At 32.0% G+C, this 18,471-nt stretch overlaps 2 protein-coding genes across 2 annotated transcripts; one reads left to right on the forward strand and one right to left on the reverse strand.

The window, feature by feature from the left end:
* Nucleotides 1–1,273: 1,273 nt before the first annotated feature.
* Ctr9 (RNA polymerase-associated protein Ctr9) lies at nt 1,274–10,274 on the reverse strand. Its single transcript, XM_088201162.1, has 16 exons — nt 10,178–10,274; nt 9,999–10,097; nt 9,691–9,930; nt 8,741–9,009; nt 8,472–8,667; nt 5,318–5,752; nt 4,931–5,253; nt 4,655–4,869; nt 4,199–4,485; nt 3,664–4,131; nt 3,374–3,591; nt 2,324–2,453; nt 2,107–2,264; nt 1,768–2,043; nt 1,551–1,696; nt 1,274–1,482 (listed from the first exon to the last, which is right to left on the reverse strand). The coding sequence occupies exons 1-16, from the start codon at nt 10,214–10,216 to the stop codon at nt 1,478–1,480; spliced, it is 3,504 nt and encodes a 1,167-aa protein (XP_088057288.1). The 5' UTR covers nt 10,217–10,274; the 3' UTR covers nt 1,274–1,477.
* Nucleotides 10,275–12,049: 1,775 nt separating this feature from the next.
* Nucleotides 12,050–17,782, forward strand: LOC148227135 (uncharacterized). The gene is made up of 3 exons (XM_088201166.1): nt 12,050–12,162; nt 12,249–12,594; nt 15,498–17,782. The coding sequence occupies exons 1-3, from the start codon at nt 12,105–12,107 to the stop codon at nt 15,613–15,615; spliced, it is 522 nt and encodes a 173-aa protein (XP_088057292.1). The 5' UTR covers nt 12,050–12,104; the 3' UTR covers nt 15,616–17,782.
* The last annotated feature ends 689 nt before the right edge of the window (nt 17,783–18,471 follow it).

Consider the following 18,471-nt stretch of genomic DNA (forward strand, 5'->3'; position numbering starts at 1 on the left):
AAATAGATTGTAGAATAACTTAAGCTATAAATAGCCATGTACTCGTGTGCAATTTACGACAAGGTTTTAAAAAATGAACTGAATATCCTTAAAACTGTATTTTGAACTGGCATGATTCGTTTCGTTAGTTTAAACTCAGCTCAATAACTGCCATTGAATAACCTAATTCTAGTAAATTATATTTATAGTCAACAATCGTCAGACTAAGGTTTATTATAAATTAATAAAATCAGATGGCGTAGTTGGAAGCGGCTTTCTTTATCGTATACACATTGGGCTACTTTTATACACGCCACCTGTATTACCATGGTTGTCTTTGTCAATTAAAAATCTATAAACAGGGATGCACACAAATAATAATATCTCATTTTTTGCTTATCTATATACATTAATGATAAGATGGACATTTTTAATTGACTATTTTTGTTGGAAATATTAATTGTCAGCTATTTGTAGTTGTTAAAATGTGTTATTGACATAGTCGGTAGTACAACATTTAGATATTCATAATAAAAATATCAATTTGATTTGACTACTAATTTAAGCATAGTAATGCGTGGATGTGTTTTAATTTTAATGATTTAAACACCATTAGATTGAATTTACAAGCTAATCATGTAACGGTTTCTCTGCATTTGTAGCTTTATATATGGTGATTATTAAAGCTTTCAGATATTTTACGTACAACTTGTCCATCACTTTTCAAACGACCAAGGACAGTTTCAAGTATCACTCAATATATAAAAATAATTCATTTGTATATAAATATATATTTTAGCATAGATACGTGTTTCGTAATAATTTGATTAGAAGGGAATTTTCTTCCTAAAGTTTGTTATAACTAAATCTGTTACGGAATTGAAGCATATATTAAGTTATTATTAATCATGGTTGTGTTATATAATATAATAGCAAAAAAATAGCAATAAAACGGCAAGTTAAATCTGTTACAAAATTAAACAATTTTATATGTGTTTATATAAATGTTTACTATTAATGAAAAATTATATTTCAGACTGATTTTATTTATATAATTCACACACAGGATTCATTAAATTAAAAAATAATTCTGACATCTTTGTATTTTATTAATGTTTTTTTATATAAATATTTAATATTATCTACTTCTTTAGTCAAATATTTTATCATAATAATTATCAAACCAAATCAAAAGTTACCTCAATTTTTTTATTTTATATTATACTATCTATTCATAGCTATTGATGGAAAATGATGTGTAAAGTGTTTTTATAGTTAATAAAATATATGTAAATATTATAAATGCACATTTTATTCTTCACTAAGAACAAATCATTGGAGTTTATATTTAATTAAAATATATTTTTTTCTCCTTCGAGCAAATAAAATAAGATACTCTATATTTAATTACATACATTTAATATACAAGTCACTGATACTTATACATATAAGAAAACAAACAAACCATAAAAACCAAATCCCACGATTCTTGAAAATTTTAACCTGAATTGAAATAAAAATTATTATTATTTATACACGTAAAACAATTTGATCTGTTATAAAAATATTACCTTCATCTTCACTAGCCGAAACAGATTTTCTAGATATCGGCGTATCAGGTCTGGAAGCGCCAGATTTATTTGAATCAGATCCACTGTTTGATCTTGACCTAGAACCGTGTTTTGACTTAGATCTGCTTCTAGATCTAGATACACTCCTAAAACACAATTAGTTTACTATACAATTCAAAATAGATATGTATATATATAAAAAAAAAACAGCACACACCTTGAACTCGAACCTGATCTACTTTTAGAGCGAGATTTTGATCGGGATCGACTTTTGGATCTAGAAACGCTCCTAGATCTGGAACGGCTCTTCGATTTACTCCTCGATTTAGACCTGGATCCGCTTCTAGATCGAGATCCACTTCCGGATCTACTACGAGATCTAGATTTACTCTTGGATTTGGACCGAGATTTTCTTCTGGATCCAGAGCGAGATCTACTCCTAGATGCTGATTTACTTCGTGATCTAGAACGCGATCTAGATTTACTCTTTGAGCTATAAATAAAATAATTATTTATTACATATGCAACATTGAAGGTTTGATATAAATTAAATTACCTTTCACTGTCAGATCTTTGAACGATTCTCTTCCTGCTTGGTCCTTCTTTGCCACTATCTTCAGACTCACTGGTAGATATGGTGGCTTTGGAGATGAACTTGGCTTTTTGTTTAGCAGAAAAGCCTGTATCTGCACTATGCTTCTTACTCTCTTTGCCCTAATATTTTTTAATAATATTACTATCACTAAATGAATCATAAAATTTTGATGCATTACCTTCTTTTTAATTCTTTTAGTCTTGGGTTTGTCGCTGTCAGATCCTGATCCTCCTTTACGTTCTTTTCGTTTGCGTCCTCTTCCTTTTTTATCACCTGATTCTTGCTTCCTTTTCTTTCCCTTATCACCGCTATATTAAAAAATTGAGTATTTTATTAGAATATATCATAAAAATAGATTTATTGTCAAAGAAGACAAAGAGATTGTGAACTCTGCTTCCTTAAAATATTTCTAGCGCCTTTAATTTATTATTTTTATTCACCACTTACTGCAGAATCTGTATATGTAAAGATGTACTCCAAAAACATTATTTTATAAAAGCAAATTTATATTTTTATTATAATTTTTTATAAATAATCCTTATATAAATAATCAATGGTACTTCCTAAAACAGTATATTGGATTCCACTGCTTTTATGTGAGCTGACATGTTTTTTTATTAAATATTTTAGTATTTTTGCTCCTTAACATATGTCACTAATAATATTGCAATTTTGTCGCATGGAATATTCCAGAACTCACTGTAAACACAGACTTTACAAAAAATAAAAATTCCAGTACCCACGGTACAAGCTTTCTATATTACTACCTAATAACAACATAGATATTTCAAACTTTATATTAATTTGATTCTGCTCGAAAATATTGTTGTATTTTATAAAAAAAAGTATGTTCATAGAAAATATCATATTAACTAAAATAGTTAAAAAATCGTTATCTTCTTTTCTTATTAATTATTACTTACATTCCGCCACCATCTATCGGCCTTCATACACACATTCATCAACCCCTAACTTATCTTCTGAATTTTTGTTAATATTTGGCCCTGATACAATCTCGACCTGTTTGTGGTAGGTTATTGACTCCAAGATTTTAAATTTATTCCCTTTAGATTTAACATTGCCAATACAAAATTTGTTTCAAAAATGTTACAAAAAATGTTTTTGTGCTAATTATCGCAAATAAGTCGCAGTATTCAATGTCTTAAGAAAACCTTTTAATTTATAATAACTAGTAGCAAATTAATAAAAATAAATTATATTAACTGACCCAGATTCCCTAGGAGCACCGCCTTCGTCTCCACTTCCACCAGAATCAGATACATAGTCATCTCTCCGTCCTCTACCGCCTTTTCTACCTGACTTAGATTCATTAGGCATGTCGATAACCAAAGCATTCTTAGTTTTTTCTTGGTATTCGCGACGTTTTTGAAACATCTCAACAGTATTCTTAGCCATTTCTTCCTCGCGTTTTTTACGCTCTTCTTCCTGTAAAGTTAGTTAATAAATTAAGATTGATAAAATTCTTTCAAATAATTTGCATAAGAGCAATATATTAACCTGTTTCTTTTTAAACGCTTCCTTCTCCATTTCTTGTTTACGACGCAATGATTTCTCTTCTTCGTCGGCTCGTCTAGCTCTTCCGACGTGATGATCGGCTTGGAATAGCAAATCTTGGCATTGACGCGCTTCCAAAGCTGCTAATTGTGTGTCGTACCGAACCCTATCGCCGCCGCCATCGGAAGTTGATAAATAAGTGAAGTACTTCTGACTCAATCCTAATTCGTGAACAGCTCCGAGGACAGTTGGCAATGGACTGCGATCGTCTCGCAACACGTGAGTTGCTAATCTTCTCAGGATCAAAGCTGTATTATATAGTAAAGCTCCGTCGTGTGGAGCTACGCGTCTAGCTCTCGATAAAGCTATCTTTGCCTCTCGCAATCTACCAGCAGCGCTTAAAGCTCTAGCTAGATATATCAATCCTTCTACATGATAGTGTTTATAAAACTTCTTCAAGCAATTTTCGTACTGCAATAAAAATTATAATAAATAATAATAATACATACTTAAAGAACTTGATGACGATAAAACTAACCATTTGTATGGCGCTGATATATTGTTTTTGCTCAACATATATATGAGCAATGTTCATCCAGACGTCACAAAAATCAGCAGTTGCTTCTCTGACTTGAGCGAAAATATCTCTAGCTTCGTTTATACATCCTTTGTATGCCAAAACGGCACCTATTCCATTCGTCGCCCAAATATTACGGGGATCGTTACGCACAACTTGCTTGTACATAGCTAGAGCTCTATCTTGATGGCGTCTTTCTCTCTCTTTGTCTTTTGTCGGTTGATGCAATGTTTGTAGCCATACGTTACCTATAAAAATACAGCAACACGAAAAAGTCTAATTATGTGAAATCTATATGAGAGTGCCAGTTCAAAATGGTGGAAGTAATTCCTATAATTTATTATTTATTACTAAATAATATAATAAGTATTTAAACAGATATTTTAAAAATCACTTCATGTTTGAATAAAATTATACCTAATGCAATAAGAGCGTATGTATCGTTTGGCGTTGAAGGGTTCTTCAGAACCCTTTCAAACTTCTTTTGACCGGCACCCCACTGCATGATAGCTAAATGAAGATTTCCCAGAAGCGACCAAGCTGTTGGATGCTCCTTGTTCAGCTGCAAAGCCTCTTTGAACCAATCGCTGGCTTCATGAATTTGCCCTTTGTCTCTTGCCATGCAACCCAACCTGCATTAGATTTTTAAATAATTAACACCCGAACAATATTTACAATAACAAAAATTCTTACCTTAAATAGCAATCGACATAATTAGGATGCTCCTTTAGAATGTCCTTGTATAACTTTTCAGCTTTGTCAAATTGAAACAAAGCTTCGTTCAACCTAGCAAGATTATAAGTAGTCGTTACAGCTATCGAGTTGTAATACTGAGCGTCATGTTCAGCCTCTGCTTTAGACCTCTCTAGAGACTGTTCCAAATACTTTTTAGCTTCTTGATAATTATCAATTCTGTAGTAAAGTGCTCCGACGTTATTCAATATCTCAGCGGGTATATCGGTTTGAACTTTCTCTTTTAAGATCTTAGTAGCAGTAGCATAAGCAGCCAAAGAGCCCTATAAAATCGAAATAAAACATATAATAAAACACGTTCAGAAGTTAACTAATATAATTTACTACCTGTAGATCAGTTTGTTCTAAAATTTGCGCCAATTCTATCCATGCTTCAACATCATCCGGATACATTTCTGTAACTTTTTTCAAGTGGGCGCGGGCAATGTCTCGTTTCGATTGTGAATTTGAAGACGCGTACAGAGATCCTAAGATTTTCATTGTTTCGTAATTGTTGGGTTGGACTTTCAGTACCTTTTCGAAGCATTGCGCTGCATTTTCTGAATCGCCTCTGTATATGTACATTTGTCCTAATCCAAAATGAGGCAGAACAAACAGCGGAGAAGCAGACTGAGTAGCTTGATAGTAATATTGGAAAGCTTGAACGTAATCACGATTCGCATGAAACGACCTTGCTAAATGATAACAGCTCTCGGCACGCATCGCTTCATTTTCAGTGTTGTGGAAGGCGTGTAAAGCCAAATGTTGCACTTTCGCATAGTCCTTAAAATAATGTATATATTAATTAATTTAATTACGCTGTACAAATAAGATTATACTTTGACAAAACATTTTTTACTTATTATAATGCAGTGATGCATTGTATTTATTTATAGCAGTTTTTTATTATAGGCAATTTCCTCATGCTTTATGACTCAATGTGACACAATTATTACACGCAGTCTTTTGCTGAGATAAAACCTTTTTACCACAACGATTAAATAAATTAATCTGTTTTGTTCTTTTTGTTACAAACGATTTTATTAAATGACAAAGTTTATTGCATACTGGTCATGTAAATATGGTTAAGGTTTTAAGAAGAAACAAATTTGCAATTTTCTTAACTGGTGGATTACATAGGATTGTTTAAAAGTTTAATAGTTTTAGTGAAATATCCACATTCTAAACACACAGCGGCTGTTGCAATTGATTATAATCTTGGCTTTTTTGCTTAGGATTTCTCTGGAGTGATACACAGCGAATTGCTTTGACCTGGAGAACCCGATACAGCGATTGGTTATTGTGAACAACTAGAACGATTGAAACATTACCTGTTAAAGAAACGATCTGTTTTGCTCAATAATAAGCCAAGAATTGACTCAAGAAAAAAAGGGGAGCTTGAGTTGGAAGTTTTGCCACATCCTCCATATTCACCAGATCTCGCAGTCTGATTACCATCTATTTAGGTCAATAGAACATTTCTTACGGAAAAAAAATTTAAATGTTGCCGAGGTAAAATTTTTTTTAGAAATGGTTTTTAATGAAAAACCAAAAGTTCTACAAAAAGGGAATTGAAAATTTGCCTACACATTGTCAAAAGGTCATTGATAATGACGGAATTTTTTTTTAAACAATATTTATTATGATCTTGTAAATAAATGTTTTCTGCAAGCAAACAAAAATTTTGATTACTTTTCGGTCCCTCCAATATTTACGTCTCACTTTTATCAACTTATGATTATTTTATTCACATATATATTAGTATATATGTATATAGAGTAAACGTTACTTAATTGATAAAGTAATTTAGTTGTTCTCAACATTTATTGTAATTTTTATGTGGATAATGTATAGAAATATAAACACAAGTATATATTAAACATCAATAATAAAAAATAGTTTTGAAAATCTTTTAAAATCAATGCATCTAAAATAAATTCTACAATTTATACATGTTAATTTCTTTTGTGTGCCTACAAGCAATTTGTCACACATGAAACATAAATTGAATTGTGAAACATATGTTGCTTGTTTTTGTGATGCGTTCGAGTCATTTCAATAATATAATAATAATCCAAATAATATATTAACAAATCGTCCTTATTAGAAACCTATTGAAGATAATATTACATAAAATTATTATTATTTTATAATATTTTTACATTTATAATATTTACAAGTACGTGAAAGAACACCAGCTTTGACAAAATAAATATGCATTTTTTATAAATTCATTTACAAAATTTTGAGCACAACATTTACTTCCATTTTGGGCCAGGAATCTTTAAAGAACATCTGTGATTTTAATGGTATCAATTCCAAGAAACATAAAAGAGATTTAGATTGTGTATGTAATATACGTCCATTACACGTATTTTTCTCACCAAAAACGAATGATATTAAAATATCATTGATAAATATATCTACTGGCAAAATTAAAAAATGATTGATCGAAATTACATTTACTAAAAAGTATGAGTAAAATAATATTAGCAATTTTTTTTCTTTTTCATTTATTTTCCTAATAAAATAAATATAATTTTTATGATAATTTCGAAATATTATTCCTAATGATACATACCATCGGGATAAGTCATAATGTAATCAAATTTAGAAACGTAAAATAAAAAAATCGAGAAAAATGATTGGGAACACGAAATATTATACCTAATGATACATGCTATTTCAAATTCCAAATCTTTATATGATAAAAATCACAAAGCAAAATCTGAGGACAATGATAGACAATAAATAATAAGATCGTTAAACGCGTAATCATAACATGCTCTTAAATTTATGCCCTGTGATTGGTCGTTCACCGTAAGATCAATCGATTCATTGAGAATGACCAATCACAGGGCAAAAATTTAAGAACACATTTTGATTACGCGTTAAACGATGTTATTGCGCACTGACTGTTGAAAATAAATATACTATAGATTAACGGCACCCGTCAAATTGACGGGTTTCTGATTTATATTCTGTATCACAGTATTTTTTTTTGTCTTTTTATATTTGAGCAATGCAAATATGTTAACACTATTTTTTTATTTTTGGAAACTGTTTATTTTTGAAAATCTGGTCACTATATACCTATTTTTAGTGAAACTCGTCAAATTGACAGATTTGTACCAGTAGACCTAGTATTAAACATGAAATAAATGATTTTGTACTATTTCTAAAGAATCGCCTTCTTATCTACATATGTATGTATGTAACAGGCGTGGGCGATGAGTTACTTTCCCTCTCGATCGCTCGTGTGTTAAGTGACGAGAGTGAGTGAGAGACAAGAGCATGCCCCTATCTCTTTCTATTCACTCTTGTCACTTAACACGCGAGCGATCGAGAGGGAAAGTATCTCACCGCCTGCCCCTGGTATGTAAATATAACTAAAATGGAAATCACAGGTTTATTTTCGTGCAATCTTAATTCCGTGCTAATCACATTTTTGTGGCAACTTTCACACCTTGTCTTTTATTAGTGTAATTTTTAAACAACTTACCTTTTTGAAGAAGAAATGATTCGCTAAATGGTTTGCCACCATGGGATTTTTAGGATCTATAGAGTAGGCTTTAGATAACATAATCACGGCCATCTTATTAGATTCCGGATCTTGGAGGTTAAGTTTCATTATGGAAAGACCGACTAGTGCTCCTACACACGTGTTATCCATTGCAAGAGCTCGCTCGAAAGCCATCCTAAAATAAATAAAAGCTAGAAAGTTTAATTGAATATACTTTACATCACATTTTATATAATGCAATTATGAACCTTGCTTTGTCTTGATTTCCCAATTTTATGAAACAATGTCCCATGCCTAATCTGAGTGCTGCTGGACAATTTGGATTTGTTCTCAACGCCTTTTTGTAAAACGCCAAAGCTCCTCTATAATCCTTTTTACTAAAAGCTATACAAGCCTTTCCGAGTAACGATGGTATGTTATTGGGAGATGAATTCAAGACGAAATTGAAATGTGCATCAGCTTGCTCCATTTTGTCGCCTTCAAGAAGGCAGAAATAAGCTCTACCGAGAAGATGGTTCTGAAAAAAAACACATTTTTTGTTTTCTAACTCTATTTTTTCTTTATACTGGAATAGAAGTGTTCATGTTTAAGTATGACTGTAATATGCATACAATGATATACCTTCTAAATAGAAATATTAACTTATATATTTTTGTGTTTCTAAGATATTTATATATGATGGAATTTTGGTATATCAAAAGGAATATACCAAAATTCCATCATATACATATATCTTACTATATCCTATCTAGTAGTAAGGAATATGTTATAATAATGAGATTACATGTACTAATATGCTATGAGACCAATGTGTCAAATAAAATTCAAAGTGAAAAAAAAATTCTTTATATATTTGAGTGGCATTTTTTAATTATTCATAAAAAAAGCAATATTAGTGAAATTATTAAAGCTCTTTTACTGTAAACATTTTATATTGCAATAAGTAATAACAGTTTTTCTCACCCACTCAAATATATGAGTTCATCAGTCATATGAAAACTAGAGAATAGTCACCTTGTTGATTAGCTTTAAAAGTTGATTTTATCCACACATTTGATAATTTCACATTAATAGTAGAAAGTTTAAGTTTAGACTTAAGAAAGTAGTTAGTAATTGAAAAGATAAAATATATTTTTCACCGTTTATAACACGACTGCAAAACATGACGTAAGACAATAAGTATTATATAAACCATTACCTGATCGTACATGATGATCTTATCACCCGTCGTATATATGCTAGTGGCTTTTGTAAACAATTCCTTTTTCTTGTCCTTGTTTTTCTCTTTATTGGCTTCTTGGACGTAATAAGCGGCGAGCATGTCCAAAGCTCGCATCTGATCTTTTTCATAGTCTCTATAGTCGATGATAGCGTCATTGCAAGATACTTCCAATATCTTGAGAAAGTCTTCGATCTTCTTTTGCTTATAATAAGCAAGCTGAAAATGGAAGCATGTTTAAAATGGACAATTTAAAACGAAGCGCAACTGAATATAATTAAACTCACGGCTGCATTGATCCAAGTATGCAATTGGGATCGTTCTTTACGTAAAATGCCGATGACTTCATCGCCGGCTGGAAGTTGCTCCAGGTCCAAGTCGACGACCTAAAATATTACAAATTAACTTATCTATACTTATCCGGATATCACGGAAGGTTAAAGTCATGTATTTTTGCGATCGGTACCTCATCGGAGCCATAAATGGGGATCTCGAGAGACCCCATTTTTAAGGTTCGCTGTTGACAGTAGTGACGCTCGCATGGAGCACAATCCAGATCGAGTGTTCGTTATTACGAGTCACTCGCTCGTTATTATGAGTCATTTCATCGCTATATTTTAACGTTAACTTAATTTCCCTTTTTATCTCATATAATCATTATTAATTATTTATTATGCATATAAATGACAACAAAAACGGTTTAAAAAAAATACTAGTATTACTAAATTCTACAAAAAAATGAGCCCGTTGATTATAAAATAAAATCTGAATGGACCAACAATAATTTAATACAATATGCGTCAGGCTATTCCTGCTAGTCAACGGCTCTCTATATACTTAGTAATTGCTATGAATACTTAAAGTTTATGCTTGCTGTTGCTCCTCGTACCTAATGGAAATGTTAAAATTGATTTTATTTAGTTAATTGCTTATACACTGAACTTTAATATTGTAATATATTTCTTAATGCGCAAAAGGTGTTTCTTTACTTCATTAAGAAAATCCGCTACATTTTTTTTTTTTGATTGTCCTAGGAATATTATTACACAAATTCACACCTCCGTACAATATTCACTTGGCCGAACTCGTTTTATTAAGGGTCAAGGAGACTATCAATCGCGATTATCAATCGTTATGTAATTGAAGGTTTCGAATGATGAAGCAATTGACGCTACGTCAATCGCTATGACTCATTCGGTTTGTTGCGCCGTCGAAGGAAGTTATAACGAATCTGTCAAAATTTTCTGATACAATCCCGAGAAATCCGGGACGGTTGATAATCCTGCTTTTAGTACCTACCGATCTGTCAAGATGATTTCAAAAGCAGACATAACGTTGCTTGCAATTACTCTTCCAGTTTCTACTCAGAAAAAATGAAAAGAATTAGACGTTGGTACATATCGAGGTACCGCTTCATTGATGAGCATTTGCGAACAATTCTACAAGAAACTGAGCCCGATGATTATAAATATTTTTTTCGATTGGACCAAGATTCAAGGACTATGGTTCTCTATAACAATAAAATACTTGGTATGAATTTGCTTCACGTACCTTGAAAATAATAATAATAGAAACGTGAGGCTATATTCCAAAAACTAAAGGAGTACATTAATTTAATTATTTATTTGGCTAATATAGCTAATTGTTTATGAATCTTCTCTTTTAATTTTTGGAATATAGCCTCACATGTTTCCATTATTATCATTTCCAAGGTACGAGAAGCGAACTCATACTAATTGTGCTGCGGTGCGCGTGTCCTTCCCCATGCTCCCGCGCCCCGTCCACGTGCGTCCCTCCTGCACCCAGTGTTGCTACTACCCTTCTTCCCCCACATCGGGGCTGCCATCACACCACACTAATTACGAAGTATTTTATTGTTAAAGAGAGCCTGATGCATATCGCTGTCCTGTTTTTCAATATTTGGCCGGATCATCTCTAATAATGTGTCAAATGATTGTTGGCCCATTCAAAGATTTTTTTTTTAATTATCGGAATCAGTTTCTTGTAGAATTATTTACAAATGCTCATGAGTGAAGCGGTATCTCCATTTATACCAACGTCTGATTCTTTTTAATTTTTTTCTGAGTAGAAATGCCATATCTGTGTTCGAAAACATCTTGACAGATCGGTAGGTACTAAAAGCAGTGTTATCAACCGTCCCGGGTTTTTAGAGATAGAACTTTCTATGACGCAACAAACCGAATGGGTCATAGCGATTGACGTAGCGTCATCATTGGAAACCGTCAATCATGTAACCTAACTTAAAATAGACGTCGAAATTTGTGGCGTTAGGACCAAAAAGTTCCCCGACACTTATTGCGCGTTAACGTATGACAACACTGCTAGCTGCGTCAGCGGTGGTGTGGGTCGTGTTTCATCTTTCGTCAGCAGCCATGAAGTACGTCGCCGCGCTCGCCCTCGCCGTGCTCTGCGTGCAGTTCGCGTTCGTCGGTGAGTCTCCGCCCTCGTTTCTCGTTTCTCGCTTCTCGCTTCTCGCCTCGCGTGCGACTTGTCATAATGGTGTTTTTTCTTTGCAGCGGGCAAACCTACGGAAATCACTACTACGTCGAATGTATCAGTTGAGCCTCAACCTCCAATTACAACCACGGATAACAGCACCACCTCCGACAAACCAACCACCCCAACCCCAATTACCACTAAATCTACAACGGTTGAACCTACCACCATCACCACCACTACTACTACTCCTGCTTCTACTACTCCTGCTTCCACTACCGCTCCCACTACCACTCCCACTACCACTCCTGCTCCCACTCCTTCGACTCCTGCTCCCACTCCTGCCCCAACTCCAGCTACTAGCACTGTTGTGCCCGACGTCACTACTACAACCACTGTTACGCCACCGGTTCCTCGCAAAAACAGGTATATACTCTTCACCTAATAATCTTATTGTGGAGAATCAGGGTGATTTCTTCCATCTTCCAGCTCAAGACTCTGCAACTGATACTGACGTATATTATCAAAAATATCTAAAAACAATAATCGCTCGTAAAATATGATTTATGGCCAACGTGCAATACGATTCTCGAATTCTTCATTATTTTTTTATTGCTATCATTTATGCCTTGTCAGTTCCGCATTTCAATTTTAAAAATTAAACGACGTGTCGCATAAACTTGTAAAAAAATAATAATCTATCAATTGACACTATTTTTTTAACTTATATCATTTTAATTATGAAAACGATATGCAAGCTGCTTATTTATAATAGCTGATCGTTTAAAATATAAATAAAAGCAAATCAATGCAATGTATTTAATTATTATTATTATATAGGAAATTGTCTGTCATAATTATCAACTATGAAAAGTGTCTTGTGAGCGATCTATTTGTTACCAGTTGCCAAGTGAGCAATAGTTTCTTCACTGAAAATTTCGTATACAAATTAAAAACTGATAAATTTTGACGTTCTATATACTGACACAGTTATATTCTCTTGCAAATACAATTTACAAATTAGATTATATACTAAATTCTAATTTATGTATAAAAATAAAGAAAAACTACGCTAGATTAGATTGTTTTGATAAAATAAACCTTCATTTAAATTTAATTTACTTTGTATCTAAATTATTTAATGCCTGCTTATCATTCAGTTGTTACCCTATTATCTGTAAAATAGCCAAAGTTCATCCATTTCATTTTCGCCAAATGCTATGCCTTAACCTATAAATTATTTAAATATAAAGCCCTCGATTATTTTATATATAATACATAATAAGCTCTTATTTGAAAGATCGAAGCTATGCTGTAGCGTTGAATAATTAATTAAACGACATTGCCAAATCATGCCGAAAAATATTACACAACTTCTCCAACAAAAAATGTCTCAAGTGACATTTTTTAGCTCCAGCAGCATCCCTAAATGAACAAAAACTTCCATAATGATCTTCTTTTTACTTTTTGCAGCAATTTATCTTAGAACGAGAATTAACGGGATGGCCTTGTTATTTTTTGTGACAATTGGTGACTACAGCAGGACCAGACATCATAGATATAAATTTAATTATCATTAGTTTCAGCTTTTTAGTTAAATGTATAGTCTTAACCCCTCAACACTTAATGATTTCAAATAAGTAATTTGTGTATTTTTATTTATCTTATCTTGTTATTACTTTTTCTCTTATGTTATCATTTTAATTTCCTAAAATCAGTAAGAAGAGCCATAACAATTGGAACAATTGCTGCGATTTAAGTGTTATTACCGTTCTAGATTCATTCAATCTGATGAAATTTAGCTGATAAGGAGGATGCAACTATTCCGACATCGGCTCGCTGATCTCAGTTTTTAAAACTCGATTTATTATGCTTTTTTTGCTACAAATAATTATAATAACGTCCAACAACAGTTGAAATAGAAATGAGTTGTGATGATTCATTTTATAATTATTTTGTTGATTTAAATTAAACGTCACAAGACAGTAATACAAAGTGATACCAGTATTAGTTTGTCTTGCTAGATAAGTTATCATTTATTAGTCCGAGTAATTATTTATATTAAATAATTGCTACTTTAAAATTGTTTTAACCCTTTCTGCGCCTAAAGCGTGTTGACCCACACTCTTTATGTATGGGCTCATGAGGTCGGCCATACAAAATGAGAGAGTGTACTCATTTTACTAGCTAATATCAGGTGCCTTGTGTGACATTAAATGTTTTAACACATAGTGACACATCTTAAGAAAATAAAAAAAAAAGTCCGGCAATAAATTGCAAATATTATTGATATTACAGAGATCTAAACCAAACTTTGTTTAACGTTCAATGAGAGTATCTGTTCAGGGTTGTGCCACGTGGACTTTTTCTATTATGAGAATAATCAATATCAATTGTAACGTTAAGTACACACGCTTTGTGTGTATTTGACGTTATTTTATAAAAAAATTGCCATTTTATTATAATTTCATTTTGTATGAGCTATGTGACAACCCTGGTTTTTATATGCCTGTATTTAATTTACTTATACAATGTTTTTTAATTATATATTTTTTTTCTAAAAGTAATGTGACAACTCACATGATTTTTTTTATTCATCTACATTAAATTTGCTTTTACCTATTTTATATATATCTGTCTTTTCCCTTTCGCCCCCTCGCATGCTAAGTGACGAGACTGAGCGAGAGATATAATATAATAGCTTTGTTATATCCGTTTGTATTAAATGAACTTTAAATTTTTTTTTTTATATATTCACAATATTTTTTTATCATTTTATTTTTTTATTTTGTAATGTGACAACCCTGGCATGGAAGGAAAAAAATATTGTGTTTCTGAGTAAATGACATTGTATATTTATTTTATTTTATATGTCGGCATACTATACTATCGATACATTTTCAAAAAAACTTTCAATAGATTTTGTTTTTGCTAGAAAATTTCCAGCCTGTAGTGTACGGCCATAGTAATAGTTTGCGGCATTTAAAAGGTTAAGTAGATTTAGATTGGTTTATTTTTTTGTCCTTGACATTTAAACAAAGTCTTGAGAGAAGCCTTGTGAAAAGTCATGTGGTTATTGCATTTATCCTCATGTATTACAATTTGCTGTTTGCTTATCATTATAGTGTTTTTCCTTGTATGTCAATCACATAAGGAAAAATTATTAAAAACTAATATCATAGTAATGATTACCCTACACGAGGCAATTTATCTGCTATATGTTGCAACAATTGCTGATTTTATCGAATGTCAAAAAATAAAAGTCTGCAAATGAGCCATTTACTATTCATTGTGATAGCATTGTATTTATTTAATTTGTATTTCAACAGTTTTGACGGTCCAAGTTTCATCGGAGGTATCGTGCTATCCCTAGGCTTGGTCGCCATCGGCTTCGTCGGATGGAAGTACTACGTAGCGAGAAGCGAGAGAAACTATCGCACGCTGTAACTTCAAGACACTACGCCGCAATACATTATCTAGTTTTGTACGTCTGCTGCTGTGAACGTCAAACTGTCCATTAAAACTAAATTCAAATTACTTAAAAGTTTTATTCAGTACGAATAAAGTGAACTGTGATAATGCAGCTACATTTTCGAAAAAAATAATTTAAAACAAAGTAATATTTTCACAGGCGCATCGATTCGCAGTTCAGTTTTCGCCAATGTTGCGAATCGCACAGGTGATTTTGCATTGAGTGATTTATTTTATTTTTTATGTCACTAAAACAACCAAAGGTTACGACACGTAGACTAGTTATTGAAAATTGTTTAATATAAATATGTGAGATCGCGCCATATCTCTTTTTTATTTTTATTTTATCTTTTGTAAATAATATGATGATATATACAATGTGATGTCATGTTATTGTGTTCAAAATCATTCACTTTGCTTTGATAGTGATTCAAGTGATCATAATTGTTTTTTTTTATATTTAATTTGAATTTGGCATATGACTAGTCAAACAGTAACCAAATTATTTTAATGTAAAAATTTAAGTTGTGCACTTGTGCATATAGCTCATTTGCTTTTGTGGTATTGAAGACAAACTCTTATTAACAAGTGCAGCAAATCAGTACATTAATTAGCTTTTTGTATAAGTCGTCATTATTTCTTGCTATTGTGGCAGAAAAAACTGAATCAAACCACAGATAAGTATTATTTTGTGGTAAATAACAGATTTTTATTATTTTAAGATAACATGACGAAGTGTATATAACATCATATATTATTGGGCGTCAACGTCTCATGTCTTATTTTGTCTTCTAAGATTATATAACATGTCTTTTTTTTTTGTTGATTTCCATTCGGCGTGGTTTCTCTTGTAACATAATAATTTATATGCGTATTTGTCGATCAAAGCGTAAAAAGGTAATGTATAATTAACTTGAGAGATTTTAGACAATTTTCACGTGTACTGTTCGCTTATGCGAAAAGTAATTGAAATTTACTTTTATATTAATCTATTATATGTAAGGTTTAAACATTTGTTTTTATTTTTTTTACGTATTCTGAATATGTTCGTTTGTCTAATACTATAAAATGTCTTGAGTCAAAAACGTGTAATATTAAAATTTATATAAAAAAAAATGGTGCTTAGGATGGAGTTTAAAGGATACGGTCCAAAGATAACTTACCATTTTATTTTAATAACACAATAAAATTTAATTTCTTAGACATCAATCTCATACCATATGTTTAATTTTGTCAGTTTAGTTACATTGTCACAAATCGACCAGGGTAAATGTCGTTCTTTAAAATGTGACCCATTCCTTTATATACGATGAGTGTTTGTGAATCTCGAGACGTATGAAAATAAAAACATATATGGATCGAAGGACTGATACAACTACCGTTGCTTATTTTAACGTAGGTATTGTATAACGTACTTCGTCAAATATATATTTTAATAACGTGTATACATTAGCGGTAAAGTAACTCGGCAAACCGCCGTGCCATATACTGTACACGAATCCAACGAAATACATTATATAGCTTGCTGACAGGGCGTCGTTTTGTCACATATCACCGAGACGGTTGCGCCTCGTCGCTGTTTTAAATTTAGGATTTCACAATGAGCGTATATTTGCACTTTTATGTCTACGTAACGTTAAGCAGATGCACATAATCTTTCGACCGATATATGCTTATGTGAAACTATGGCCATTGCACAGACGAATTCAAAGAAACATTTATTACAACAATATACAAGGATCTATAATAAATATTTGTATGTATAAAAGTGCTCTTACTGTGTACTCTCTCATTTTTGTTCAAAAGTGGCATAAGTCATACTATATATGTTTTGTTTTTGTAATTAACGATGCCACTATCTACTCAGGGTTAAAATCTCAAATATTTATGTTCAATAGATACTATTGTTTTTATATTGAAACGTTTGCAAATTAAGTGCATTATTTGTTTTTTTCTTCATATTTAATTTTGTATCGATATATGCTATTATTGTATATGTGAAAACTGCAAATTATTCAATTGTATCTAATGTAGATATTGTAAAATGTTAATAAATGTATAATTATTTTCATTTATATTGTGATTGTAATGACCCTTTGTATTAACATTGAAATGTTTCGGCAATAAAATAAGTTATAAAGTATGTCATTAATTTATTAATTGTTTAGTGTGAAATTTTAATAGTAAAAAATAAATTTGCATTATCTATTTTAAGCACCATGAGGCTATTAATAATTTATACTCAGGTCTGTTATGCAACACTGCTAACCGAATTTAATTAGTCAAATTCGACGGAAGATGGAAGACTCCTAGCTAGAGCCGTCGAAAGTGCAAAGGGGTCATCTATGATATCCCTTTGATGTCCATTTAAATTATTTTTTTAACCGCGTAATTTAATTTAGTAACATTTCCTTAATATTTTTTTATTCACATCAAGTGAACGAAAATGGTTCTTAATCCATAACCTTCTTTGAATATGTCTTGACTCGATTGCATTACTCACTAATGGTGATTTATCGTACCGGGTGTTAGGTGTAGTAACTTCCAAACTTCTTGGGAAACCTTTCCACGTACATAGTTAAAGCGAGCATATTAGACTGGTGTTTTATAAAGGCTGTTTCTGCTTTACAACCTTAAGTATTTGCGTGAGAGCGCTTCCACTAGAATCATAAAATGGTGTGCTATTGTTTTATGTGTGTCCATCATGTTTGTGCTAAATTAGGGGGGGAGGGGTGAGCGGAATTGTGACACCGTGAAACAAACAGGAATTTTGTGACATAGGGGTTGGGGGAGGGGGGGTGGTTGTGAAAACCTGTGACAAATTATGGAAGC

This window comes from Plectrocnemia conspersa, unplaced genomic scaffold (assembly GCF_051122295.1).
Source record: "Plectrocnemia conspersa isolate PC_06_02 unplaced genomic scaffold, ASM5112229v1 ptg000013l, whole genome shotgun sequence".
NCBI classification, from domain to species: Eukaryota; Metazoa; Arthropoda; class Insecta; order Trichoptera; family Polycentropodidae; genus Plectrocnemia; species Plectrocnemia conspersa.

Excerpts from the sequence above, each read along its gene's own strand:
- Ctr9 (XM_088201162.1), bottom strand. The coding sequence starts at position 10,216 with ATGGGGTCTCTCGAGATCCCCATTTATGGCTCCGATGAG. Across the intron at positions 4,870-4,930 it reads TATGTCGATTGCTATTTAAG|GTTGGGTTGCATGGCAAGAG; the intron begins GTAAGAATTTTT and ends AATCTAATGCAG. Across the intron at positions 2,265-2,323 it reads CTAAAAGAATTAAAAAGAAG|GGCAAAGAGAGTAAGAAGCA; the intron begins GTAATGCATCAA and ends AAAAAATATTAG.
- LOC148227135 (XM_088201166.1), top strand. The coding sequence starts at position 12,105 with ATGAAGTACGTCGCCGCGCTCGCCCTCGCCGTGCTCTGCGTGCAGTTC. Across the intron at positions 12,163-12,248 it reads CGTGCAGTTCGCGTTCGTCG|CGGGCAAACCTACGGAAATC; the intron begins GTGAGTCTCCGC and ends TTTTCTTTGCAG. Across the intron at positions 12,595-15,497 it reads CCGGTTCCTCGCAAAAACAG|TTTTGACGGTCCAAGTTTCA; the intron begins GTATATACTCTT and ends GTATTTCAACAG.